Source organism: Drosophila bipectinata, chromosome 3R, assembly GCF_030179905.1.
Source record: "Drosophila bipectinata strain 14024-0381.07 chromosome 3R, DbipHiC1v2, whole genome shotgun sequence".
NCBI lineage: Eukaryota > Metazoa > Arthropoda > Insecta > Diptera > Drosophilidae > Drosophila > Drosophila bipectinata.
The window spans coordinates 5,418,137-5,445,757 of NC_091739.1; the positions used below are offsets into that span (position 1 = coordinate 5,418,137).

Consider the following 27,621-nt stretch of genomic DNA (forward strand, 5'->3'; position numbering starts at 1 on the left):
AATGTCTGGACCTCTTCCTGGGGAAAAATCGATGAGGCTGAGCCGTTTCGTCTGGAGTTGGAGGAGGTGGGGCTTTAAGGCTCTGCAGGTTGAGGTTGAGGTCAGCCGGGGGTCAGCGAGTCCGGCAGCCATTTTGCCATTTTGGTTGCATTGGGGCGCAGAACCCAGCGCCTTTCCCTTTGTCTTTGGCGCCTGTATGGAGGCTGTCCTGGTCACAGGACATGGGCATACAGTCACAGGCTTTGTGTATGGTTACAAGCACAATGCAGCAGTCAACGCATTTGACAAATTCAGCTTAGTGGCTCTAGCAGGGGTTATAATTCCTTAAAATTAATGACACAATTTAAAATATATGAAATATTTAATTAAATTATTTTTGTTGGTTGTTTAATTTAAATTTATTTAATGTTAGCTTAGCAAAACCCCTTTAAAATATTTCATTCCCACAACACTGCTTTTAATGGTCTGGCCGGTTATGTCCTGACGCTATCTTGGCCATCCTTTTGGCCATGACCATCGTCAACAGCATCCTCCTCGAATGACTAACAGCAGCTGCGGTGACGTCGACTGAAGCAGAAACAGTGGCAGCAACTGAGGCAGCAACAGCGACCGCACAAAATGCCACAAAGCCACATCCGTCTGAGCGCCGTTCAGTACTCTTGGGTCGTGGCCTGGCCTTTTGTTCTCCATCTGCCGCGTGACCGGCCAAACAAGCTGAACCACCCGTCCATCCCCCACCACCCTGTTGGAGGCACATACCCTCCCCCCCTTGGGTCCTGCTTCAACTCTGTGCTCTTGTGGCATCCGCGACAGTTCCCCGTTCGCTGATTTGTATATTTCGTGGCAGCATAATTTATTGATTGAGTGTTTGGCCAGTCCACAGCAACCACCGAGCCACCAGAATCGCACTGCCATCCCCCCTTCCCGCCTCCTCCATCCACCCAACCCATGACCCGTTTTGGCCCTTCTGAATTCCAGCAAACTGGTTGCGATTTTCCGACTTTCAATTGTCATTGCGAATATTTCTGCACGTTCTTTTTGCAGCTTCTGCTTTTGCCCTGCCGGTTTGATTTTGTCAGCTACGCTTTGTTGCGCTTTTCGCCAGCTTTGTTAGCCCGATTTTCCCCCGGCCGTCTTCGTAGCTCTGGTCCTCCCGGTTTTCCACGCTGCACCCGTTAACTATGTTTTTCCATCCAGACTGACACACCAACCCGGCGGACCCTTCGACACCGTTGAAAATTTAAATTGGTTTGTTTTGTGCTGCAGCAGATTCATTTGAACAGAGAAAGAAATTCAGGACCTTATTATGGCGGTTTTAATTATGGGAGATTAAAGAGGGGCAGAAAGGACTCCAAGCCTCAGACTCCCTAGAATCAGGTCCTTTGAAACACACTCTCCCTTTGAAACATTCTCCATTAATTAATTGATTATTTCTTCCGGTGTTCTACTGTTTTTAGCAGCGCTGCCATAAAATTGCAAATTGCAACTCGCTGGCAGGTCTTGGTCTTTCCCGGTTTTCCTCCCGCTTTTCCGCCTTTCACCCGCTTTTCCCTCCTCATCGCCCCCTCAAGATGTCTGGCTGACATCAGCGTCATGTTGCGCATCGTTGACAAAGTTACGAGGAGCTGTGGTAAATTTTATTTGAATTTCCAATGCATCTGCTGCCGTAGCTCTTGCCCCTGCTGCTGTTTCTGTTTCAGCTTTAGCTTCAGTTTTTTTTTTGCTTTTGCTAACCTCAGACAGCGTGTTGTTGTTGCTGTTTTTGTTGCAGCTCTTTGCGGTTAGGAAGCGTTGATGAATGAAATGCAGTTAACACCCGAAAAGCATGAAGCTCCTTTGATTTGGCTCGGTTCCTGTCCCAATTGTGTTTGTGTGGCGCCAGCTTGTACACACCAATTAATCATGGCCCCGAGGGCTGCTGCTCGTGCTCCTGTCCCGGCTCCTGCTGTCTTTCCAATCACTTTCTGCTTCATTAATGATCGCAGCCAGCCGCAAAAGATAAGCCAGGCAGAGCAATTTTTAATCATAATGGGATCTCGGATGCCCAATCCCAATACCAATCCCGAGTGCCATGTCAAACTTGTTGAGGCCTTCTTGTTCGCTTCCCTTGATGATGGCCTCGAGGCGGAAAACCCGCATCATTGAGAAAACTCCCTCCCAGGACAAAGACAAGACAACATGTCGAACACAAAGGCGGCGGTGGAAATTCGTGGGAGGTGGCACGCTTTAATGATAACAATAAAACAGCTCACAGCGAGCTGGCATCAATGTCACACATGAGGCAAAGACAACACCAGGAAAAGTACCAGCACAACTTTCAACTTTTACGGCAGGCAGGCAGGCCAGGGCAGAGCCACAAAAATAAAAGCATGAGGGTGTTTTTTTGAAAAATTGCGACAGCGTCAGCCGGAGCTTCTGCGTTAAATCAAAAAATTATATAGTCATATAGTCGGGCGCACACATAACCGGCACATGGCCCCCGTACACCCAGGACAACCAGGACAACCCGAACAGGAGCAACATGTTCGGTATTTAGGTGCGGGCCCTCAAAGTGATAAAGGCGATAGGAAAATAAGGAAAAAGGCACCAGCCAGCACGCCGAGCAAAGCCAAGGAGCGAAAAGTGGAGAGTGGAAGCCACGGCTGGCAAAAATTAATTTATAATATGCATCCTTTATGAGATGACAAGGCTGCTGAATAAGATAATGGCATCAACGAGCGTAGCAGACAAATGGCAAAAGGCAACTGGCTGGGGCGAACGGCAAACTGGCAGGATTTGTGGCCCGAACCGTTCACATGTTTGGCAAATAACAAAATTACTTATCGCCGGAAAACGATGAAAGCCACCACCGCCGAGGAAATAAGATGAAGCTTGTAAGCTGTTGCTAATAAATATTTAAAAATGTTTGGGTTTTCGGGAAATAAGGATAGAAGATTGAAGGAAGAGCTGTGAACCGGCAATTAATTATGCAAGATGAGAGACGTTGGTCAAAACAGGTCACAAAATGGCCAGTGAACTCTAGCTTAAAGCAGCAAGTCCTCAACCTTAAACTCCTTGGCATTTTCAGCACTTAATTTAGGATTTATACCTGGGCTTCTATCTCTGGGCAATCTGCCGAGCCAGAGCCCCGATGCCATTTAATGTCGTTCATCGACATTAAGTCACTCAAGCTGCACAAACACCATGAATATCCATGATGCCACGAATCCTCGAATTCATGAATCCTTGAAGCCCCGAATCCTTGAATCTGAGCACACACAGTGTCACAACTGATGGCTGATACAGGGCGCCGGCAATAAAACGTATTTTATGAGCAAATTATGTTTATTAGTGCGTCAAAATGTCAACATTATGCACGAAAAAATACATATTAAAAAGTACATATAAAAAATGAAATATGAAGCTCGGCACACACCCATGCCCATACACTGATACACTGATACAGAGGGCCATAAAAGCCACTTTTTTGGTAGCCAATTTCGAGAGTAAGGTAATTTCAAAGCCAGCTCAAAAACACCGCAAGCCAAACGACAGAGTGTTGGTCAAAGTGCAGGAAAGGCCAAAGGCCATATCACAGAAAAAAAAAACAACAAAAAATGAAAAAAGGAATGTGGTAAGGATGATGGGAACGGCATTGCCTCGGAGGCATTGTAATGCGGCCTTGTCTGTTGTTGTCTACATTGTGGCAGAAAATATAATTCGATTTGCAAGCTATTCTCCCCAAAAAAGAGCACCAGAGACCGACCGACCGAACGCAGGGCACACGATTCGAATATGAAAATGAAAATCATCGTAAAATTTCTGGGGGTGAATTCGAAAAAAACAAAGGAGCAGAAGCCAGGCCCAGAGCTAGAGCCAACGAACCGGGCTACAACAAGCAAATTACAACAATAACCGGGCAACATTGTTGCATCACCAAAAGTGCCGCGATGCATGCTAAAAGTAATGCACAATGACAAACGTTCCTCCTGAATGGCACTGAAAGAAAATGAGTACATAAATTTTATTAAAATTAAGTACTTTAGGAAAATAAACTTTAAAAGATGTAGGACTTTATAGGCATATCAGGCATAACTAATTATAAAGCTTATTTTCTTCGGTGCAACAGCTCTAGTTTTATCCAAATCCTGGGGAAAAAAAGAAACCCTTGGGGCAAGTGCCACAAAGACTGGGGCAGCATATAAAAATAGTCAGCCAGCCAGCTGGCAAGGAGGAGCGAGCGACAGGGGGCGGCTGGCATTCCGATTGCGATTGCGACTGCAGCCCACGCAGGACATCCAACGCGCATGACACGCTCCTCCAACCGCCACAAACTTACTGGCTGGCTGGCTTGCTAGCTGGCTTTCCCGCTATTCTACCCGCTTTCTATCCAACCGCCTTGCCAGCTACGGAAGCTGACGAAATGTTGCCGATGAGCATTGCTAACGATGGGGGCAAGAACAACACAACGCCTACGAGGACGACACGATGGAATCCTGAAACGACCAGCTACAAAATTGCACGGCTAGCTGGCCAAGTTGCCTTCTCCTTCCCACTTTCGAGGCTCGTCCTGGGCGGGAATTGCATTATCTATCCGTGTGTGCCTGCTTCAATGTTTGTGTGTTTGTTGCGTTTTTATTTGCCGCCTGTCTTTGTTGCTGCTTTTCTATTTTCCAGCTTCGGCTGCCTTCATTTTCCGCCCAACCCCAGGCCCTCGACCGGCTTTTTGTTTTTGCCGCGTTCGTTCCTCGTTTCTCGTCGGCGGTTGGGCGTAAAACTTTTAAATTAGAAATTTTGGTTAGTTGCAGAAGGCGCGGGTCAGGCTGCAAGGGGCATGTTTGGAAAAAAGTGAAGTGTTGGGACGCCAGCACTCAATAGTTTTTTACACTTGGTTAGCCGGTTAGTTTTTGTTGTCCTGCCCGGTTTTTTTTAGTTTAGTTTAGTTTTTCTGTCCGCTGCATTGTGGTTTCTATTGGCACTCGCCAGTTGCTATTAATTTTTAATTTTTTTCTTCAGGTTTCCCAGCCTGCCCTTTTCCAGCTCTCGTTTTGGCTGTCATGTGTAACACTTTGTGGCAGACATAAGGTCAAACTTTTAATGCCATTTCGCCAGGGTGTTGAATACAGCCGAGCCTGAATGATTTGTAAACAATCAACTTTGGCCAAAGGCTTATGCGAAATTGATGAATTTAAAGGCCAAATAAAGACGGGATTTGGCCTGGCTCACCTCTTTTGGCTGAAAGGAAAACCCATTAACGTTTCGTGCCCACAAAATGGGCCATTGCTCCCCCTTGTTTTTTTCGGCGTCTTTATTTGGCTTTCATTGTGCGCCGCCCCAACTTGTTATTACCTATTTGCCTTGGCCTGGAGCTTAACAAAAGATGATGTGATTGAAATTTCACTCCCTTTCCTTGCACCAACCAACCAAACAACAAAAAAAGCCAGAAAAATAAGAAAGTAAGGACAACCTGAAGCCAGAGATAATTTCAGCAATAGGCGTCACCTAATGGCATTCCGCAAATTGTTTGTTGGATTCGAGGCCAGGGCAAGCGCTTGTCAAAACGTCTGAGATTCAGGACTTTTACTTCCTTCCGCCCGCCACCCAGTTCCCCACCCAGGACTCCTCCCAGGACCCACTCAGCCAGTTAGTCGCATAAAAAAAGGTTGTCTCGCTGCCAAGAAGCGGTGGCGAAGACGATGACAAAAAACAACAACTTAATACCCAGCTGATGCCTATTAAGCACAGCATTTGTGGCACCATCCACCCTGCCTCCTGCTGCGCAGCTCCCAGCGTGTGTCTTGCCATGATTTCGAGGCACTGATATTTTCATTTGCTTGATTTGTTTTGGCATAATTCTGCCGCTGTCGTCTCAACTTTTCTTTCTTTTAGACTCGTTTTGGTTCGGCAGTCTTTAGTAAATTATTGGGAATTTCTGCGAGGCTTGCGGTGGCTGAGTCTCACATCGTTTGTGGCACTGCCATTGGCAAACCGCAAATCAGCATTTTTTGTTGTGCCCCAGTCCTGGGCTGGCCGAGGGATGGGCAGAGAATAATGGCCCGCCCCGGCTCACATTAAGCATTCGCCACATCGGCTCAGTCCCTACTAATTTGGGATGCCGATAGATGCCGTCCGGCTCAAGTGACGATGCACACGTAGCAACAATAATTTCGGCTAATTGCTCTCTGAACAGCAATTTAAATGCGAAATGAATGCTGGGCATTGCGTGAGGCCACAGCCGAAAAATTGGGAGCACCGAAAATAGTTTCGCCCCATTCATTTCATTGCGTTTCATTTGAAGCTGCCACTGCCAGTGGCATTACCACTGCCGCTGCTGCCACCGCTGCTCCTGAAGCTGTAATAAAATTACGCATACGCTGCGTGTGCCGACTGCTGGTGGCTGCATATTAAAAACGAGTTTGTCCAGACCAGACCAGACCAGACCGGACCAGGCCACACCATGCCAAACCAAAACCAAACCAGACCAGACTAGTCCAGACCCAGATCTTTATTCTTGTATGGGTCATACATGCAGAGTATGACTTTCATTGCAATTCATATCTGAGCTCAGACATCGCTCGGAAAATAGAAAATGGCAGAAATTAAATTTGTCTCTCCACGACTGACAAATGTCCCCCGAGTGGGCGAAACCAGAAAAGTACTTGACGATACGTAAAAGTCAAGTCAAATTGCAGAGGGCGACCCCGGCCCCCCGGTCTCCCGGTCTGCCCCTCTCGGGGTCTCCCTTTTATAAGTCAGCTTGTAATGTTGTTAAGCATCCAAAGATACTGTCACTGTAGTGGCCACAAAGTAGGAGGTTGAGTGTTGCAGGAACACACCAACACACACACCCATATATAGTACATACTGTGTATATGTATATGTACTGGCAGGACCCCTCTTCTGGGCTGTATCTGCAGCTTTGTATCTTTAGTGCTGGCGGCGGTTGCAGAAGCAGCTCGCAACTTGGTCCGGGTTTTTGTAGAGGCTTGGGCTTGTGCCAGGGTTTGGGTTTGGGTTTTTGGGCTTTGGGTGGGCTGAAGAGCAGCTGATGTTGATGATGATACACACTCAAGTGCGCTTTGGGTACAGCAGTTGAGTAAATACACCCAGCACACACAGACACACACAGAGACCGGCCGACAGACAGACAGCCGGAGACACAAAGTGCCATATGCGCAATATGGCGAACTGGGATCTGGGAACTGGGACCCAGCCGAAGTTGAAGTCGAATTCGACGGCGAGGTTGAAGTTGACTTTGGTGCTGTGGCCGCCTTTACTTATTTATGCCAATTTTTGGCGTGCGTGCGGCTGGGCTCGTTTGTTATTGTTGCTTTTCGGCTGGGTTGCCTCTATTTAAGCACTTAAAGCAAGGTGCTACGTGAGTCGAATGGCCAAGACACAATTTACCGTTCTCTACACTGCAATAACTTTGCAGGAACAACAAAAACATTAATTAATTCATTAAGGAAATTCGTGGGGGAATTTAAAACTGAAAGTTAAAGATCCTTCCTCTTTAAATTCATGATAAATCATACAAGTTATACAATTTTTTGATTGAGTCTCCCCACTGGCACGTTGGATATTTTTAAATTCCGTTAAGGAACCATCGGGTCCCGGAGGACATTAAAGTCCATGGGCCTGTTCCGCAACCCACAACCCAACCAGCCAACGAACCAAGCAGCCGGCACGAATTTAACCAACTGAAGCCACTTGGGAATCGCTCCGACATCGCTCCTGCATTGGTTTTATTTCATTAGTTGTGCGCCAATTTAAATATTTAACGAACATTGCCAGTTGATAGCATTTGCCGGCAGCTTTAAATTGACAAAAGCGAAACCCAGGCCAGCTCAACATAAAAAAAAAGAATGGGCAAATGAACGCGACTGTGGCATAGATTAAATTTCCGCTCTTATGAATGCGCGTAGCTAATAGAAACGCTGGTCGAGGATGGTGGCTGCTCTTTGGGCGGCTGTTGGCTGGGCGGTGGCTGTCACAGCGGCAACAACAGTTGCATATATTTCGAGGCTAGGTCCCTGCTGACGCCGCGCGGAGCACATCGCTCCCCGGCCGGCGCTCGTCAGTTTCAAATGTCCGAAAAAAGAAATCCAATTTGCCGGGCTCGCGTTGGCAATGCCCCATGGACATGCGTTGATAAAAAATAGACGAGCACCCAAAATACAAAAAAAAAAAACAGGAGAGCAGAGCAGAAATGCCCGTTTGCCATCCACGAAAAAAAGCGGCTGGCGACGGCTGCAGCCGGGCATCCAAATCCAAACTGAGGCCATGGCCATGGGAACGTGTAGAAAATAAAAATTTCTATTTAAATGGCAAAAATCAACAAATGCAACGCAAAACAATCTAAAACACAAATCGAAATTAAATGACCGCACTTGCACACAAAAGCGAGCTCAACAGAAGAGTCCACACACACACACCCACTCTGAAGGCAAAACAAAAAAAATACATACAGATGGGAACATGGCTAAAAACAAGCCACTCGTGCCCAAAAGGAAAAAAACATAAAAGCGATTCAGAGTGCAAAAAATGGAAAGCAAGTGACTGAAATAAAGTGCAGCAGCTGCGCAGCTGTCCAAAAAAAGGTAACAAGTTCGTTGGCCAGGGGCAGAGTTGGGTGAAATGGCGGTCAGCTCGCCGGCCCGACCCGACCCGGCCCTTGGAATTGTTTTTGTTTCAAGCCAACAGCTAGACGCGGGTTGTACAATTTCAACATTTCATTCAGCGACGAGTTTTGAATTTGATTTAAACCTCTTTTTTGTTTGGTTTTTGGGGGCCGGCATTGTGGATATTGTTTCCAGAAATAGGGAAACCCTCTGCAGACCTCGTCCTCTAATATAATTATAAAAATTAACTCGCCTGTCTGTCTGGCAGGGCAAATGACCTCATATTGTTCTCGCCTCAACACTTTCCTTCCAACAGTTTTCTGACCAAATTAATTAACTGAAAACGTGTGGCTCTAAATGAAGTCAGTTGCCTGTTCTCGCTCCCCAAAAAAATAAAATAGAAGTAGTCCACACACTTTGCAATTAACGCTCCCGAGCCCAGCCTTGAACTGGAAACCGAACCCGAATCCCAATCCGAAACCAACTGAAACAGAAAAAAGGCAGTATCAGTGCCACTATTACTACATAAGCGTTTTGGCCGTGTTTGGACACATCAACACCTCCACACACACACGAGCGCAGGGCCACTAAAACTGGCCAAGTGACAGAGACAATAAGTGTAATGGCCCTGTGCTCGGTGGGCGGGATCGGGGCGGAATGCCTGCAACAGTACCGGCGGAAAACAAAAACGGTAACCGCAATTTGACCCAGGTTTTTACTTGCTTTACATTTCGTGGCGCCCGACAAATATGCAGATTGGCAGAGAGGGTGGCCTGGAGGTTCTACCTGGGACGCGTTTACTTTTAACATGTGCTACCAACAACGACAGATACATTTTGCCGCGGGGTTAAAGGGTTGCTTGGGGTTGGGTTGGTGCTGGGGCTGGGGTGTTTGCTGCTTCCCCTCGGGACCTCTAATCTCTCCCTGTCCCTTTTTTTTGGCAAACGCTCACAGCAGCGTTAAATGTTCATTGGGGTGACTTTCTATAAACTCGGGCCAGTGCGTGTATGTACGTGGGCTACAACTAACCCAAACCCAAGAGCAAACACCGGGTACTCCTTTAAACACTGTTAAAAAAGGGGTCAGAAATTAAAGAATATTCATAAGAAATATAGCTTTACAGGTTTTTAAAAATATATGATTTATTATCATTCATGTCCAGAAAATCACTTTCTTAAAGTGTAAATTCTTTAGACCAACTTTGTTTCACTTCAGGCCTTGCCCAAAGGCCAAACACACGCAATTTCCATTTGGGGTTTTGTCGAGTTACTTTTCCTGAGTGTTTGTGTGATTTTTAATTTAAAAGCCAACATACATATAGTACATATAGTCAGGGTGCATTGCTTGGCCTGGTTCCTGCTACGCAAATTCTGTAAACTGCTGGCTGTTGCAATGTCTCTTCGCACGATTGTCAACCCCATCGGGTAAGGAAAACAAGTGACGACTGCCTACAGCCTACTAGCATTTAAATGTGAATTTCGCACGCGATCAGCAAGCCGAATGTGGGGACTCTGCCACATTTAAATCAAATTATTGACATTTGTTTAAAGGCCGGGCAGGCGACTCGCATACAAATGATTTAAATTTGGCCAACACTTAAAGAGCTCAGGCCCGGCCCGAGTTGGCAAAAGCAGAGTCAGCACTACTCGTAAAAAGGGCCCAGGACTCAAGACCCCGATAAGAGTTGAGTTGAGTCGAGGATTCCGGGGGATGATGATTGGGGCGGTTGGGTTGCCCCGGGGGCAGCAACCCTTTTGCCGCATTTGCGTTTGCCTTTGCCACTGCCACTGCCTCTGTCATGTTTTGTTTTTAATAGTTACTGAATCTCATTAGAATTTAGATGAGTCTTAATGAGTCATTGTTTTACACGTTAGACGAACGAAGAAGCAGACGACGACGACGCCGTTGGCAACACAAACAACAACAATGCCAGCCCGCACACACACAATGTCAGAATGAGCGAAAACAGATACACTTGAAAATATTTAATTATGAAGAAATAGAAATAAAAGTTAAATAAGTAAGAGTCCAACAAAGTACCTATATCTCAGATCTTAAAGAACAAGTATAACTTTGTTAAAACATTATTACTTTCCAAAGGAAATATCCTTTTTTCTCTAAATACAAAAAATAGTGCAGTGCTCGAGAAAGTTTCGCGAGTTTTCAAGGCACGAAAACTTGAAAAGGTAGGGACTTTTCCAAACCCTAAACAAAAACAGAAACAGACACAAAGCCGGAGCGAGAGCGAGTCACAACACAATGAAATTTTCATTTGATCTGCGCGTCGCGACGACTTGATGAGGCTGCACCACCCAACCCCCCAACCACCCAACCAGCCAGGCAACCATTCATTCAACCACCTTACCGAAACGAAAGGTTGTTGCCACCAGAACCAACAGAACACAATGCGAAAGTCGCGGGCTCATTTAAGTGGCAACTTAAATGCCACGCACACTTGCGGAAATGATGCTGACTCCGGGCTCAGTTATCTAAGACTCGGGGGGGGCGGAAAAAAAGGATAAAAGGTGGCAAGGATTGCGGCCTGGCAGCTTGCGGTAATCAACATTAAAAATCAGCATTAACATCAGCCAGGCGGGCGTCTCTAATGGTGACAACGAGACACCGGGTTGAGAGTTGGAGCTCCTTAAAGTGACTGCCGTTTCATTAGCCAGTCAAGTCGATTGGCTTTTGAGGTCGAGGCTTGCTGTACTAGGAACTACAACTATTGGCCCTCGAATAATCTTTTCACTCTTCCACTGATTAAAAGAAATAAGTTTTTGCTGAAACTTAAATTCCTATCAGTTTCAAATTAGCTCAAGTATTTTTTTGCCGTGCCCTGCACTTTGTAGTGTGGGCGGTAATCAAGATGAAATTAAAGCGAAAAGTTTGCTTTAAGTCGACTTCTGCAGCGGCCAAAGCTAATTAGATTTTTTAGTTCCATTTAGCGCCGGCCAGGGTCCACTTGCTGCCTTTCCACTGGCTGCGAAGCACATTTCATGCAAATGAATGAAATTAAAAGCACATTATACTTTATAATGCGTCCTTATTTGAGTCCAGAGAATTTAATTTAAAGATTTGCTGAGCTAGGTCTTCGTCTCACAACAAAGTCACAAATGGCCGGCAATATATCAGGGCCCACACATATTTTGGTCTATCCCCCAGATAACCGCAATGCCAAATTGTGGGCATAAGTGACTCTCAAAAGCACATAAATGCGGCCGGGACTGTCGAAGATGAAGATGAGGATGCGGATGTACGGATGCGGATGCGGATGGACCCAATTGATTGGGCTTGGGCAGCCAGCCGGGCATTGATCAAAGTCATAAGTCAGCGGCATACAAATCTCCATGTAAATATCCTTTTACAGTTGAGTTGTCCTTTTCGAGCCGCCGCCCAGGACATCGCTGCCGCCCAGGATGGCACAGCACGTCTAAGCAACTGGATTATTAACATTTCAATATAATTTGTGGGCCCGGCTCATATTCGGGGCAGGCCAATAGATGGGTTTTTGCTGCCAGCCCCAAACTTTTCCTGCTGACGTCTGGGAAAATTAACGCGCCTCAGGACTTTGATCCTTTTTTATATACGTATATTTGGCAGGACCCCCGATGCGTGTTAGTCTTCTGTATTTGCTTACATATTCATCAATTTTTTGGGTTAAGTTGTGGGCGGGTCCTGGGAGCTGGGACCTGGGAAGCTGTGGAGCTGGCTTCTCGATTTTGGGATGGATGGTGTGTGGCCAGCACGTTTTGCGGTTGTTGGCGTCAAATTGTTTTGCTTGTTTGGGGCTTTCCCTGTCACAGCGGGCAGTCAGTCGGTCAGATGGTGATCTGGTTGGGCCGTGGTTTTGCGACCGCCAGCTAAACGCTTTTGGCTTTAATGCACTGCACTTCCCACTTAGCGCCCAGTGGCGAGAGTTCATAATTGCCATTACGCATACGCCGTGTGGTCGGTTATGCGCGCAGCTAAGCGGCAGCTACAAAGTGAATTGCCAAATGAGATTGCAGGCGCGGTCAATAAAACATTAGGTCGCACATATCGATGGGACACGCATATATCTTGGCTGAAGGCTGTGAGCTGTGGGCTGTGGGTTGCGGCCAAAAAGCTTCTCCCTGGGGGAAAATCAAACCGAACATCCTGCTTGAAATGGAGTCCTCGATGGGGTTGCGTGTAATTAAGCGCTGCAGCTTATGTAAGACAAACAGGAAATAAGGTTTAGCACAAACGCAAATAACAACGGAAAATCAGTAAATTCTCACACACACCGACCCACAGCAGGGACAGTAGGGCAGTAGGCAGTCGACAGTCGGCAGTCGGCAGTAGACGGCAGACAGTGGGGAACATAAATAAAGGCATACAAACAATGAAAGCGGATAACATAAAATTTACAACAACTAAAGCCAACAAAAGCGTGATGGCCGTAGTAAGGCAAGGTAACCCAAGACATAAAACTGGATAGTTATACACTCAGAGAAGCAAATAGTAAGAAAGATGTCTAAGGGCAAGGATTAAATGGGCCTTGAGGTGAATATGACCTTCTATTTATTTAATATATTTAAAACCCCTTTTAATAAAAACTTATTAGGATTATAGCTAATCCTGCTGGTGCTGCAGTGTGAAACCTTTACTCTCACACTCATAGACACGTGTATAGTCCTTGAGTAGCTTCCGTCTTTAATCAAATAGTACAAGAGGGCGTGGCAGGTACTGCTGACACACTTCTCGGCAAGGAGTTGCTTCTCCTTGCCGACTTGGTCCGATCCCGTTGAGCTCACTCGCCAGCGGAAAGGAATGAAAAGGAAGGAACACAGGAGGGGTCTGGCATGTCCTTGGCAAATATACAAAACACTTGTAACTGCCGTGTAGCTAGCAAGGATTTATGATTAATTTATGTGCACGTGTGTACATAGTGTGTGTGTGTGTGTGTAGAAACGACTTCGACAAAGGACCACTGTAACGATGGCAAAAACTTAATTAACTCATTACCTACGCACCGTTTTAATCAGCAAACGACCCGACACGGCCGATGGAACAACGGATACGAGCAAAGGGAATGAAAAGCTGCCACTACTTGACATGCTGACACCGAAGGCGGTTCAAAGAATCCCGTTATATCGCCAACAAGGTGGCGGCCGAAGTGTGGAAGGGGCCGTGGCCCGGGGGTAGGTGGTAGGTGGTTGCGACCTGCCAATCGAGAGTGCTGGCGCAGTGCAAATTTAAAGCAGCCTTTGACTGCAATTAGTGGCTGACTCGTTTGTCTGTCTCTCACACATATGTATGTGGAAATGTATCTTACCGATACGATATACCCATACACTCAGGGCTGGCATGTTGCGTGCCTGCCTTCTGCCTTTTGCTGTGCAAATGGGCGAAAGCAATAACCTGAGAACCGCCGGAGCGAACCTCAACGATTGATTTACAATAACGGCGCCAAGCCGAGTCGAGTCGAGGCGAGCCGCCTGCAACGACTAAGCCGCCCCACTTGGCTCGCAGGACTCGCAGTCAGGATTACAATGGGCTCATTAACGGTGGCGTATACGCAATTTCCAATTAAATAAAAAGTGGGCATACACACACGAACAGAAAGCACTGAGAGGAATCAAGGACTAACTTTATTTCATTATAAAGATTTAATTGGTTTATCAAAACTTGGACTTAGACAGTATCTCATATTAAATGTTTAATCTGGAAGCAAAAAATATATTATTTCTCAGTGTATAAAATATATACTGGTGTATTTGTCCACGTGAACACGCAGAGATTTACTCGTTTGGTTTGTATTTTTAAAAGGCCAACAGGCCGCAGTCAGGTCGTTTCCACTTGCTCAGCAACTACCGCCCCCTGGCCACCCCCACCTGGCGCAGGCCCAGCCCCCCTGCATCTTGTCCTGCCATGTCTCCATCAGTTCCGCTGGCTCTGGCTCTGGGAAATTCCTTTTAATATTTATTTAACACAAAAGCTTTCCGCATTTCGCATTTTGCTTGGCTGCGACCACGACGACGTTGCCGTTAATTTTTCGCTTTGCTTTTCATTTTCGCAAAATTACCGGAAATGTTAATTTCTGCACGTGCAGCAGGCAAGGACGCCGGTCGAAGGCGGCGGGGGCTGGTAATGGGCGGCGATGGGTGGCGGGAGGCAGGCCCGCCCTTTAGCCGCGCCCATCGGCGCTGTCAGCCTCGAATGTTGTCGTCGTCGTCGTTGTCGTTGTCGTCAGTGGGCCCCAGCTGAATAGTGCTAATTATTTAGGGTAAGACTTCTCTGCCACTGTTTGTGTGGGGTTGCTGGGCTGGCTGCGAGGTTAGTGGGGCGACCGAGGCGGTGGGGATGGCTCCCGAAAAAATACACCCATTGCATTGGCCCTTAACCCATTACCACCCCACGTGCGTCGCTGAGCTGGCTTTGCCTTTGCCAAGTCTTGGCTCAAACCGAACTGGCTGACACAAGAGCGCACGAAGGACAACGTCGAGAAGCTCCGTTCCCTGCGCCCCCTTGGCTTTAGCCCAGGCGCCCCCCTTTTGTCTGCTTCCCCGCACAGTCACGACTTTTTTCTGTGCCAAAGAGACAAAGCACACAAAAATAATAATAAATGATTGCAATTCGTGCGAGTGTGAGTGTGTTTGCATTGCATGTGAGCCATACACTGAGAAAACCAAGCCAGATTTAAGAAAATAGTTTTTTATCATTCAGTAGGACATGCAGGAATTTAATTAATGGCTTAAAAATGAGTAATTTGTAAGAGTGCATGAGGTGGGGCTTCTGCACCTCGGGAGGAGGCTGGTCGGCTGGTTGGCTGGGTGGCTGGGTGGCTGGTTCGCTGGGTGGGTGTGCGGGTCGCCTGTGCCATCACCCACTGCACTTGTGTTTGTGCAGCCTGCATGACAGCGAACGGCTTTGAGTTTGTGCATGTGTACATGATGTTTGGCTAGATGATGGGGCCTGAAGATTCGAGCGTGCAAAGTTTACTTAGATGAATGGGTTAATTAGTATTAATGGGGACGTTCTCCACGAGCCAGAGTGGGCGAGCACAAAAGACGCACAGTTGGCAAAGTTTTCCACGACGTTTTTGAAAACTAATACCGACCTACCGAGTTGAGGACAACTTGGCAAGTTTTGTCATTCCCACCCAGCGACCCAGCCACCCAACCACCCATCCACCCATCCCGGCTCTTTGAACTCATCAATCTGCTCGACTCTCCTTTGTGATTTCAATTAACTTATCTCTGCTTATGCAGCATAAAATGATATATGAAAAACTTTTTCCTTTCTGCCTTCTTATGGGTCTTTTTTTTGTGATTGTGTATATGCATTAAAGCGACAGCTTCAACGCTGGCAATAAATTGCGAAATAAAAGCGCATGACTTGGGATTCTCTTTTGATTTGCGTTTTTTATCTGGCGCATATTTTGTGCGACTCACGATGCGCCAGCGGCAACCCTTCTTCTTATGCCAAAATGCTCCGAAAATCCCCAATACTCATACTTTCCTCTCGCCTTTCTTTTTTCTTGCAGAACAATTCCACATCTTTGTCGGCGACTTGAGCTCAGAAATTGAAACTCAGCAATTGCGCGAAGCATTCACACCATTCGGCGAAATCTCGTAAGTATTAAAATGCAAATTTTCCATTTGCCAGTTAACTTGGAATTGCCTTTACCTCCCTTCTGCCCCCGCCCATTGCCGTTTTTACCATTTCCCATTCAGCAGCTTTTATTTCGCCTTTCTTCGTTACAGCGTCCCCCCTTTCGTTATTTTTTGTGCGACAATTTTTCTGTCACACATTCTCTGATTATTGGCAAGAGCGTGTGGCGTGTGGGCATGTGGATGTTGGGAGGTGGAAATAAAAAATTCATAACCGAGCGGCAACAAAAAAATGAATTTATGCAAATGCCACTTTGGCCGAACTCTTTTCGCTGTCTGTAAAACCAGGGCATTCAAATATTTAAGTTGCTATTTTTCGGCATGAAAAGGCAAAGTCACTATCCTCCCGCTCCCGGTTCGGGTCCCAGGCGCCCAAAAAACCTCATACCACCCCACTCTTGGCAACGACAGCATCAAAAACTTGGCTTAATTAACTTCTGTTTAATCGCAAAGTTTTGAGTCAAAATGTTAGTCCGTCTCTTGGGAGCAGCCGCCTCCTCCTCTGCCTGGTCCTGGTCCTCCAAAAAAGATGGCCCCGCGGCGTCTTATCAGAAATTACGTCAAAGTATTTGATTTTTGGATTTGCCGCCTATTTACCCCGCCGCTTCGCCAGTCAATCAGGCAATCTGCTCATCTCCAGGGCCCTTCCGCTGGCCAATTTAAATTTTAATAATCTGAAAATCATTCTAATAACTGGGCCAGGGGGTTGCTCTGATTCGCTAATGAGCTGGCCATGTTTTGGATCAATTCCCGGCTGAAATCTCAGAACCACCGACATTAAATTTACCAATCGATTGGCACCTGGCTGATAGCTATCGCTGACATCATTATCACCGATATCCCGACAAAAGTGAGCCCACGTCGCCAGCTGATTATCTTTTTAGAGAGTGGGAGCCACGGAGGCACCAAAAAAAAAAGAAGGGAAAAATAAAACAGTGCCGGCTTAAAGAACTTTATTTGTGGGGCGAGTCGATCTGCCAGCCGACATGTCAAAACGCTTAACGCCCCAAAGTCGGCAGGATTCGGTCGTGCGGCTCCTGGGGATCAAGATGTCCTGCCCCCGCAGGACCCTGCCTCTCGGTGGCTGTCAAAACTTTTATGCGTGCCTGGCGTTGTTTGCCCTTTTTTTTCGTATATATGTATTTTTTTGGGGCATTGTTGCCTGGTTTTGGCATTATGCTTGGGACTCTGCTTTGGGCGCATTTTTGTTTCGTTTTGTTAAATGCGCGGCGCGTGTGAATATTTAATAAGTCGCCTGGCTTCTGCCACACAAAGTCAAAGCCTGAGCGAAGCCCAAACCCCAACGGGTCTCCCGGCATTTTACTTATAATAATCATAAAAAAAAAGTTGCTGGACAGCGTCGCCAAGTTCGCCGCCGCTGTGGTTTATGCTTCATAAATGAAAAGTAAACTGCCGGTCCGGGGGTAATTGCCAAAGTTTCCTGGCAGTCCGGTTTAGTGCGGTGTCGAGGCCCCAATTGTCCAAATGAGAAGTCGTACAACTGCTGGGGGAAATCAATTTGGGCCCCAGAGTCGGAAGTCTACCAATTGGCAGAAGTGCCCCAAATGAGAAAGTCTTTTACGTTAATGATTGTAGCACAGTTCCATGTGATTCGCTTTGATTCGATTCGATCTGGGCCTGGCTTTCAGTTTGATTACGGATAGAAATCACGGAAGATCAACACTGTGGCCGGAGAATAAAAATCCATCAAAACTTTCTCCTTATCTTAAAGCCCGATGAGTTGTTTAAGCTGCGTGCCTTCTTGGCATCTCCAATCCCTCAATCTCAGCTGGAAATCTCCCCCTGTTCTGCGGCTGGCCAAACTGTAAGATAAATAAAAACTTTCCAGCACCGGGTCAGATTTCTAATTTCCGAATTACAAGAGGCCACGCCTACGCCTGCCCAAGTCAGACACACGCATTGAAAATATATTTGTATTTCGTACTCGAACGGAAATATTTGAACACGTCGGCCAGACCGAGCTGAAGACGACGTCCCCGGGAGATGTCTTTATTAAGAATTTGCATAAATTTTAAAGTTTCCCAGCACTTCCGTTCGGAGCGGGGGTGGCCGCAGAATAATTCAAGTCCTAAGAGGACTACAGTTGCACAACTTTAATGTTTACGTTTCGTGCTTTTGTTGCTTAAATATATTTATTTTGTTTTTCTCTTTGCAGCGACTGTCGCGTGGTTCGCGATCCACAAACCTTGAAGTCGAAGGGCTATGGTTTTGTGTCCTTCATCAAGAAATCGGTAAGTACTGCCACTGGCATTAGCATATTTAAGTGCATATTTATGCAGTCGTGCGCAGGCTCTTGTTCTGATTTCAATTTAACACGGAGCGAAAAGATTTTTAAAATTGGAATAATTTTTAGGTTTTTTTTAAATTTTCTGTTATTGGTTTTAACTCTGGTTTTGGTTTTCACTTCCCCAGTCTATATATAAGTATTTTTTGTTAAAAACATGTAATCCACATTATTAATTCTCTCTGTGTGTATATTTTTTCCAATTCTGGTCCTGACTGTGTCTCTGTCTTCATTATCGCCCCGCAGGAAGCCGAGAGCGCCATTACGGCCATGAATGGCCAGTGGCTTGGCTCCCGTTCAATTCGCACGAATTGGGCCACACGGAAACCGCCGGCGAGTAAAGGTAAGGAAATCATGAGTGTCACCCCAGCCGGCAGGCCAGCTGAGTTTCCGGTGTGCGTACACTCCGGAGTTCCAGCTCCGGACTTGAACTCTTACTGTTGTTGCTGCTGCTGTTGCTTTTGCTGGCAGCAGGCGCGTCGTTCTTATTACAGGAAATTATGGCAATGAATGCCAAAGGTAGCCTGACACAGGCACAATGCCAGGGTCGAATGTGAGTCTGCGAAGGGAGGAAGTTTATGGTGGGTTGTATAGTAGGTGGTGGATGGTGGAGCCGGGAAACCGCTTGCTATTTATAAACGTCGCACAAATTTTCTGCCAGATTATGTTTTCTTAATATTTGTCCTTTCTTAACCGCACGCGCCTAATTTCCGTAATGGGCTGTACCCAATTTGGTTTAAACTTTTTCAATTAGTCGTCGGCTGCAGAGCGCCGTCGACCCAAAAATATAAAAACCATCTAGAGGCATTCAATTAGGCCCCGGCAAATCAATTTTCATTTAGTCCCCGGGCCACGCCCCTGTTGCCGTCGATTTATGGCCATGGCTCCTTGTCAACCGCATAGATATCCGGCCGTAACCGTAACTATATACTTAGAGCCGGGCGTAATCATTATTAACAGCGGACAAACATGCGCGGGGTTTCCCGCTCGTCGTTTGTCTTTCATAAATCAAAACTTAACGCATATTTGCATGTTTTAACATAATTTTTATTTGTTAGACAGCGAGTGTGGCTGAGGGTGGTGGCATCGATGGGTAGCATAGAGCTAGCAGCTTGGAGGAGCGGGAAAATCAGATAAATAAATTTTGCCAACACGAAACTATTATCATAAAAGGCAAACACACACCCCCTGACACACTCGCATAATACAAATGGGGTAAATTTTCATGGTTATACAAGAAACATTTGGCATTCTTTAAGGCCCGCACAGACAAACACTCGGAAAAGTGGAAAACTAGCTGGAGTCAAGGTGGAATTTATCGTGCAGAGGCCCGAAAATTGTTGAAGGGTTCCTTTCGCATTCCGGGTAGTGGGAACGGAATATATGTGAATATGTATGTATGTAATATTTTCCCTTTGCATTTATATTGTTGTCATAAAAAACGCCTATGAAAGCTTAAGCGTATTTTTATTGGTCGCATTGTTTATTTGACTATGTCACGGTTTTGTCTGCTCTATTCTATTTGGTTTCGGGAGCCGAGCCAAATTACCGGGCGGTAGTTGGGGATCCTGTAATACAAGTTATTATTAGCAATTTGACAGCGAAATAATTTTGATTTTTTGATCGCTTCGAGGGCTGAATCAGCAGAAAAGAAATCGACCAGAAGGGGAGCGACGATGTGCCCTGAAGGGCTGTTGGCTAAAGGGTTTTTATATCCCGCTCACATATGCACGATATAGGAATCGGAGGGGCACTAAAAGGACCAAAAGGGGTAGGTCCCGGGTTTTACGGCCAGCCTAGTTGTTGCTGCTGCTGCGACTGCTGGCCAACTTTACGATTTGTAGCACTCAACTCATTTCGCATTTGGCATTCGCATTACTTCATGTTTTACGCAGCCACTTTGCTCGATTCTTTTGGCAATCCAACTGAGTTGGCCCGGCATTTTTATGTTTTAAGCAGGCTGCACATTTTATGTCCGTCCGCGTTTAGTGAGCCACTCATGTGTCTCTGTGTGTGAGCCCCGTCCGCTATTGTTGCGAAAGATTTACGATCCGGCGCAATTGCGCATTTTACAGTTGTGACAATTTTGGCGACGCTTTGCAATTTCGTGCCCGGCTAAAAGTTTTCCCCTTTTTTTGAAGGGGGCGGTATGGGAGGCTTTATAACAAACGCATTTGGCGCGGCCCCTTTTTTTATTATCCCTCCGAAAGGGAAAGCAACCGTGGCCAAAGTTCCTTCAAAGTTCGACTACCTTTGTCGAGCCACTCTGGTCTATTTCAATGCATGCCCATAAATAAGGCCGCAAATACCTGTGAGCTCATTATGGTAATAACTTAATTAACCAGAAACAATATGCCAACGACGACGATGGCGACGACAAAAACAGCACACAAAGACAACGCTGTTGTATGACAAATTTCTTTGGCCAAACTATTTGACTTTTGACTTGGAAGTGCTGACTTGTGGGCGAGCTCGCAAGAAAATATTTTCGGAAGTCGGAGTTGCATGGCCTCGTTACCTGGTTGACGCAATAAATCAAGATTTTATGCAGAGTTGCGCACAATTAAGCAAAAGTTTAAATGCCTCAGTGAGTTTTGTGGCAAATGCAAGAGTGGAGTGACTTACCTCTAAGTTTCCATACCACACCACCTGCTTTAGTTTCGACTGGACTTTGGCAATAGAGAACGCAGCTTTTTTATTTTTTTCAAAATTAGCACATGACCACGTCCATGCCCGAAAACCCGCCCCTCCTGAAGGAGCATTTCCATGCATATTAATTACTTTTAAATTTCCTCAAGTGCCTGGCTACGTCCTCGAGGCTCGTGTTGTTCACCAGGCGATTGGCGTCGCTGCGTGTAAAAATGTGAATTATTTATGTTAATGATTCGGTGATTATTTCATGATTTAGTTTTACATGCCTATAATTGCTCATTAAAATTTCAAATCGTCGTCGGCCAAAACGAGAGCAGAGCACCTGCCGGTCGAAAGTATTTGCCCCCATAATGAAATGGCCCTCGGGCTGACCAGACTCCAATTATGTGTGTCTGCCCCCCGAGAACGGAACCGGAATGGAACCAGCCGGGAATGGAACCGGAATGCAATCGCCGGGGCTTGTCGTAGACAAAAATGTGCGATAATTATGGCCACGCTCCCGCCACTCACACAATTGCAGTTTAACGGCATCGCGGGCTTTAATTTGCCGCGGACATGAAACCAAGCCGGCCAAGTTAACCAGGCCTCAAGGCTAAGCAAGTTGGAATATGAGAGCAGGTCCTCGTTTGGTTGCATTTTCAAAATTTAATTACACGTATTTAAAAGCGTAAAAAAGAAATTAGAGAAAACAAAAAGTGGAAATAATAATACGAGGAGGGCTGAAGGTACCGCACACAAGCTCAGGAACAGAGCAATGTGAAAATTAGTGAAACATGGCGCTCGAAAGTATGCAACGCTGGGTTCGTTCTGCGCTGGAGTGTGTGTTCGTGAATGCCAGGACCTCTTAGTACGTGTGTGAGTGTGCGTGGCCGAAGCGCATACATTTGTGGCAAAAGCTTTCAAAAGTATTTGCGAGCTTGTTAGTTTTTCGTGTTTTCGGTGCACCCTTGCCACGGAGCTTTGATTGTTGTTCCTTCCCAAATGCGTGTGTATGAGTGATTTCATTTCCAGTACGATTGTGTGTGTGTGTGCGAGTCCTTGTTGTGGGGGTAGGGGGTGCAGCAGCTGTGTACAGTAATCCTGTTGCATGTCATTGAGCCATATTTTTGTGTTTTCTTTGGCATGTTCGCTGCGCAGGCAAAACAAAAAACAGCCCCACACAAATCTAGACATCCTGCAATGGCATTTTGATGGCATGCTGGGGGCGCAAGGGGACTGAGTAGCGCCATTAACGGGCCATGTTAAGTAGCCTTCTGCAATTGCGGGCGGGTCCTTTAGATAGGCAAATCAACCATCGATCTATGCTACCGAGTGCTGGTCATTATGGGTTATAGTCCATAGTCGCCATTTATGCCCGAAAACCGAACAATGCGTGGAAATGTTTCTGAGCTAAACAAAGACATAAACACGCAAAGCCGACATTATTTTTAAAAGTGCAAATTTAGTTTTAACCTCAAAGGAAGTAATTAGTGTAACTTTGCATACAAATACGTGCATACATGTCGTATACGTAACGACAGCAGCAGCAGCAACAGCAACAGCAACAACAATCAGGACTAGCAACGACAACGACACTGTGGGGTGGAAGCGGTTAAATAAAGTGTGTGTATATTGTACAGTGAGCGCAAAAAGCACAGCGACAATAAAACGGCATACAAGCATACGAAATATGTATATCCACCAAATACGTATAATAAAAAATGCAATAACAACCGCAACAATTTTAAATATTCAACTGCAACAACAAGAAATCAACGGTAAATGGTGTTGCCACCCCCTAGAGCACGCCCTCCCCCCTATATGGCATGGCAGGACCGTACGTGTGTGTGAAGCGCACACATATAGGAACCGCACACACACAAGCATATTGACTAAGTGCATGCGGTTATTTTAATTACCAAAACGTTGCCGAGGCCCAGTCAGGCAGCTCTCGGGGCTGGCGTTGTTGCGGGTAAATCCGTTAATTAATTTGCATATTAATCATGCAGTTGGTGAATAAAAACGGGGACACACACAAAAAACTGCCACCCATAACAGGTCGTTCCAGGCGGCAACATTAAAATGAAATCCATCAAATGACTGTGAAACATTTGGTTTTCTCATACAATTTTTTTTTCTCCCGCAGAGAACATCAAGCCATTGACCTTCGACGAGGTCTACAATCAGAGCAGTCCCTCCAATTGCACCGTTTATGTGGGCGGAGTCAATAGCGCCCTCACAGCCCTCAGCGAGGAGGTGCTCCAGAAGACATTCGCCCCCTATGGAGCGATACAGGAGATTCGAGTCTTCAAGGATAAGGGCTATGCCTTTGTGCGGTAAGTGATTATGCCTTTCTTCATAATATATTTCTTAACATTAACATAAATATAAAATATATACTAATATTTTTTCTTTTAATTATTTTTTTTTTGTAGCTTCTCCACCAAGGAGGCAGCCACCCATGCCATTGTCGGTGTCCACAACACGGAAATAAACGCCCAGCCCGTAAAGTGCTCCTGGGGCAAGGAGAGCGGCGATCCCAATAACGCCCAGACCATCGCCACCCAGGCACTCAACTCGGCCGCCGCCGCCGCTGCAGGATTCCCGTATGGAGTTGGCGCCGCCGCTGCCGCAGCCGCCTATGGTCAGCAGCTGGCCGCCACGGGATGCTGGTACTCGCCCACGCCCACCTACCCGGCCTCCTCGGCCACGGCGGCTGCTGTGACCCCGGCGGCAGCCAATGCAGCTGCCGTGCAGAATCAGTTCCTGCAGGGCATCCAGGGATACCACTTTAGCCAGTACGCCGGATACCAGCAGGGCTACATGGGGTGAGTTGGGTCAAGAGTGGGTTGTGGGGGATTGGCTTAATTTTATTAGGTGATTTGGCTCAAAGGCAAATGTGCAGCAGACGAAAGGTCCTCTAAAAAACTTCTTGTGTACTTTTTCCGATGGCTGAACCGCCGCTGGGGATCGGCAAAAAAACAAACAGAAAACAATGGCAGTGCCAACGACAGCATGACGGATGGGTGAATTCATTTGCTAATTGCAAAAGTTTTTCATTTGCACCGTCGTCCTTCTGCGGCCGTATGAAATACATTTCCGGATCCGTCGGCCTGTCAACATAACGTGATATTTGCAACGCAGTCGCGTAAATTTTGTTTTCCGCTTCCTCACTCATTGCTCTTTGGGCATTCTGAATCCGTTTGTCCTTCCCCTCCAGCATTCAACGATTGTGGAATGCAACACTGTTTGGTAGAGGGTTTTTGGAAATCTGGGCATATAAAATAACTTACTCAGAAAAAATTATGACATTAAAAAAATCATATTAAATTAGGTTTCTTTTAGTTTCTCCGAAAAATCTTATAAATATAATAGAAAAAGTTAAGTTAATAAAAAGATTTATTTAAAAAAAATTATTAATCATTTATAATGCAATTTCTTGCTGTGTTCTTATGTGTGGATATGTTCGATTTTATTTCCAGCATGGGCGTACAGATTCCTGCCACCTGGCAAGGCGTCACCCAGGCACAGATCTCTCCTGCCCAGCAACTGGCAACGGGCGTGGCCGGGACCGCCATTCCGCAGACCGCCGGTGTGGTCGCCTATCCGATACAGCAGTTCCAAGTGAGCCCACAGGTATGCAGTCCAGACTCCGACACTCAGATACAGATACAGATACCCATACAGATGCAAATGCAGATGCAAACACAGATACACTCATGAACGCTGCCCGCTATATTGAAACATTTTTCGTGCATCTCCCTCCGTTTGTTGGAAGTTTTGAATGTATTTTGGATTATTTTACACTCTTCTCGATTTCGGTTCGTTAGTGTGTGCGATTGGTTGTTTACCTGGCACCTGAGTGCCATGGTATCTGTAATTCTCGTATTTTTGGCCGCTTTCAAAATATTCCAGCGCCGTTCGAATGCCTTTGCTTGATAATGTTATTCTTTTGCATTTGAATATCGAATGTGGATAGAGGCGGTTGTAAAGCGCCCATATGCATGCATGTTTTTGATTGAATAGTATTTTAAGGAAGGGGGCTAGCAAATAAAATATGAACACTGTTGGACTGGAAAAACAAACAATAATGAAAGCATGAACAATTCATTTATTTTTTATCTTCATCTAAAATGTACATTTTTGTTTGCCATTAAAAGAATTACTTTTTGCATGTACGGCTTAATAATAAATTCAAAACCTTATGGAGAAATAGCTGTATCGCTGAGTGCTCAATGTTTTTAGTCTGTAAAATATCAGCCAATTTGTTTGCTCGTTTTATTTGTTAATCTCGTACTCTTACACACACACGATTCAAAGCTCTCTGGATGGTACATTAAGCCAATAGAATTATGTATTGCATTTGAAATATGTGTTGACAAAAGTACAAAAAACCCTGCACTCGTGCAAACACTTTTTCCTGCATTACAATTACTTTTATTCCGTCTACTACTTTTTTCCAATTTTTACTAACACCCATATTATTTTTTAAGGTTTATCCTTTACTTTTGCAGGCACAGTAAACGAAAAAAGCCAAAAACCGAAATCCAAACAAAATTTTTCAAGTACAGCTGCAATTTTCTGAACAGAAACAAAACCAAACTGAGCTGTAAATAAAATGCGAAGCGCAGAACACAAATTGCAAAACAATTGATGGCAACTCGAAGTTTGGCGATTTTAGAGAGCTGCACCCCAGAAACAAAAGCAAGAGCAAAAGCATAAGCGAATGCAAAACCTAAACCTTAACCTAAACCTAAACCAAAACCAAAGCTAAATGAAAATTACACGAGTTCACACACACACCCACATGAATATATACATACTAATTATATATATAAAACATATATGTATGACTAGAGCATAAATATCTGTCGAGCATTGGGGGGAGCTGAAGCCAAAGCAAACAATTATTATGTATATGCAAAAGCAAAGAAAGCTAAAATATTTTTAACCCTAGTTGCTTACACCACAACACATACATACACCAAAACACACCCACACCCACACACACCAACACCGAAACCGAAATATTTTAATGCTTAATGTAAATGTGTTGGAGCACGGCGCGTATAAAAAATAATAATAACAATAATTAATTGAAGCAAGAAAAAAGAGAGGTACATGCAAAAACTGTGCTTATAAATAAAATAGGGGCATACAACTTGGTCGAGGGAAAGACATAAATCGAGTGGCGGCCGAAATTAAACGCACAGACTCATATTCATATGCATCTCACACCCACATCCTCATGTATTTCCAGAGTGGCGGCATTAAATTAAAATAAACATAATTAAAAATGCGTTAAAATTAATTACGCGAACACACACATGCAGACGCGTGCAAGTAAATATTTGTATGTGTGTATACAAATATTCGTCCTTGCCCCCCACCCGCTCTGCCATTTCCCTTCAACAGCAGGACCCGCATCATTTTGTATTGCCTACTTTTGCGCGCAGTTTGGTTCTAGCTTGGCGCACTCACACACTCTACACCAAAAACACACATACACACATAGCACTAGTGCCTATAACTATGATAGATGTCGTGGATATTTTAAAGGATACTACAAATCACACACGTTAAAGAAAATACAGACAACTGCCAAATCGGGCCAGAAGCAGTTCATGTCCTGCTATCACTTCCTATATAGAATGCAACTGAAAGTTTACGCACTCACACTACTTTGATTTGTGATCGATCAGCAATTGAAAGACAGGTTCCTACACACGCACATCAAAACACTATGAAGTACGAATCCGAATCCAGGACCCTCGAGCCCTCTCTCTCACTCTCTCTCTCCATCCATATGCAACCATCCTTTTCGAAGGGGCTTCGCAATTAGCAGCAGCTGCAGAGCTGAGCCTTTAATTTGTTTGAAATTTGAGTCTAATTTGATTACGATTTAAGTTTTTCGCTTCACTTTCAACAAGCCTCATGAGAGCCATGTACAAAGCAGCTAAACCCGACACGAAAGCCGCAAAAATGTTTCAACTCCCTCCAAAACAATTTACCAACACACACTCCTCTTGTACTAAGCTATGTATATATGATACGTTTATGGTTTTATTTCAGTTGCCAGAAGAGGAATGGTTAGCTGCAAATTTGTTGTGTTAGTTCTCTGTTGTTTAGGCCAAAACGAAAACGAAATCACAATCCAAACTAAAAGCGAAAAGGAGACCCAATACAAAAATAACAGAAACCAAACCAAACCAAAACCGAACCGTACCGAACCGATAAATAAACACAAAAATATCCAAGTATCTAAGAATATATTAATGAAATATTTGGTAAAATAGAGAGAGGAGAACTCCCCAAACGCAAGTAAAAAATATATATTGAAAACAATCAAAGTATGCCATCGAATGATATTAATTGATATTAGCTAATGGAGCATAGCCGTAATAGAGTAGATATTATCGCCTAATCATATAAGCCAATAAACACACTTGCA

The 27,621-nt window shown here is 45.3% G+C and overlaps 1 protein-coding gene across 5 annotated transcripts in view; it reads left to right on the top strand.

Moving 5' to 3' along the window:
• trv (trivet) overlaps window positions 1–27,393 on the top strand; it is a 63,726-nt gene extending 36,333 nt beyond the window's left edge. For 2 of the 5 annotated variants that reach the window (XM_043211591.2, XM_017244536.3), the window contains exons 3-9: window positions 16,108–16,195; window positions 18,411–18,486; window positions 18,786–18,882; window positions 23,317–23,506; window positions 23,606–23,998; window positions 24,653–24,806; window positions 25,664–27,393. In XM_043211591.2, coding sequence (XP_043067526.1) covers window positions 16,108–16,195; window positions 18,411–18,486; window positions 18,786–18,882; window positions 23,317–23,506; window positions 23,606–23,998; window positions 24,653–24,806; window positions 25,664–25,693 — 1,028 coding nt within the window. In that variant the 3' untranslated portion in view covers window positions 25,694–27,393. Of the gene's footprint in view, window positions 1–16,107; window positions 16,196–18,410; window positions 18,487–18,785; window positions 18,883–23,316; window positions 23,507–23,605; window positions 23,999–24,652; window positions 24,807–25,663 lie in introns of those variants that run through there. The other 3 variants (XM_017244535.3, XM_017244537.3, XR_011443161.1) reach the window with 3 other exon arrangements.
• The last annotated feature ends 228 nt before the right edge of the window (window positions 27,394–27,621 follow it).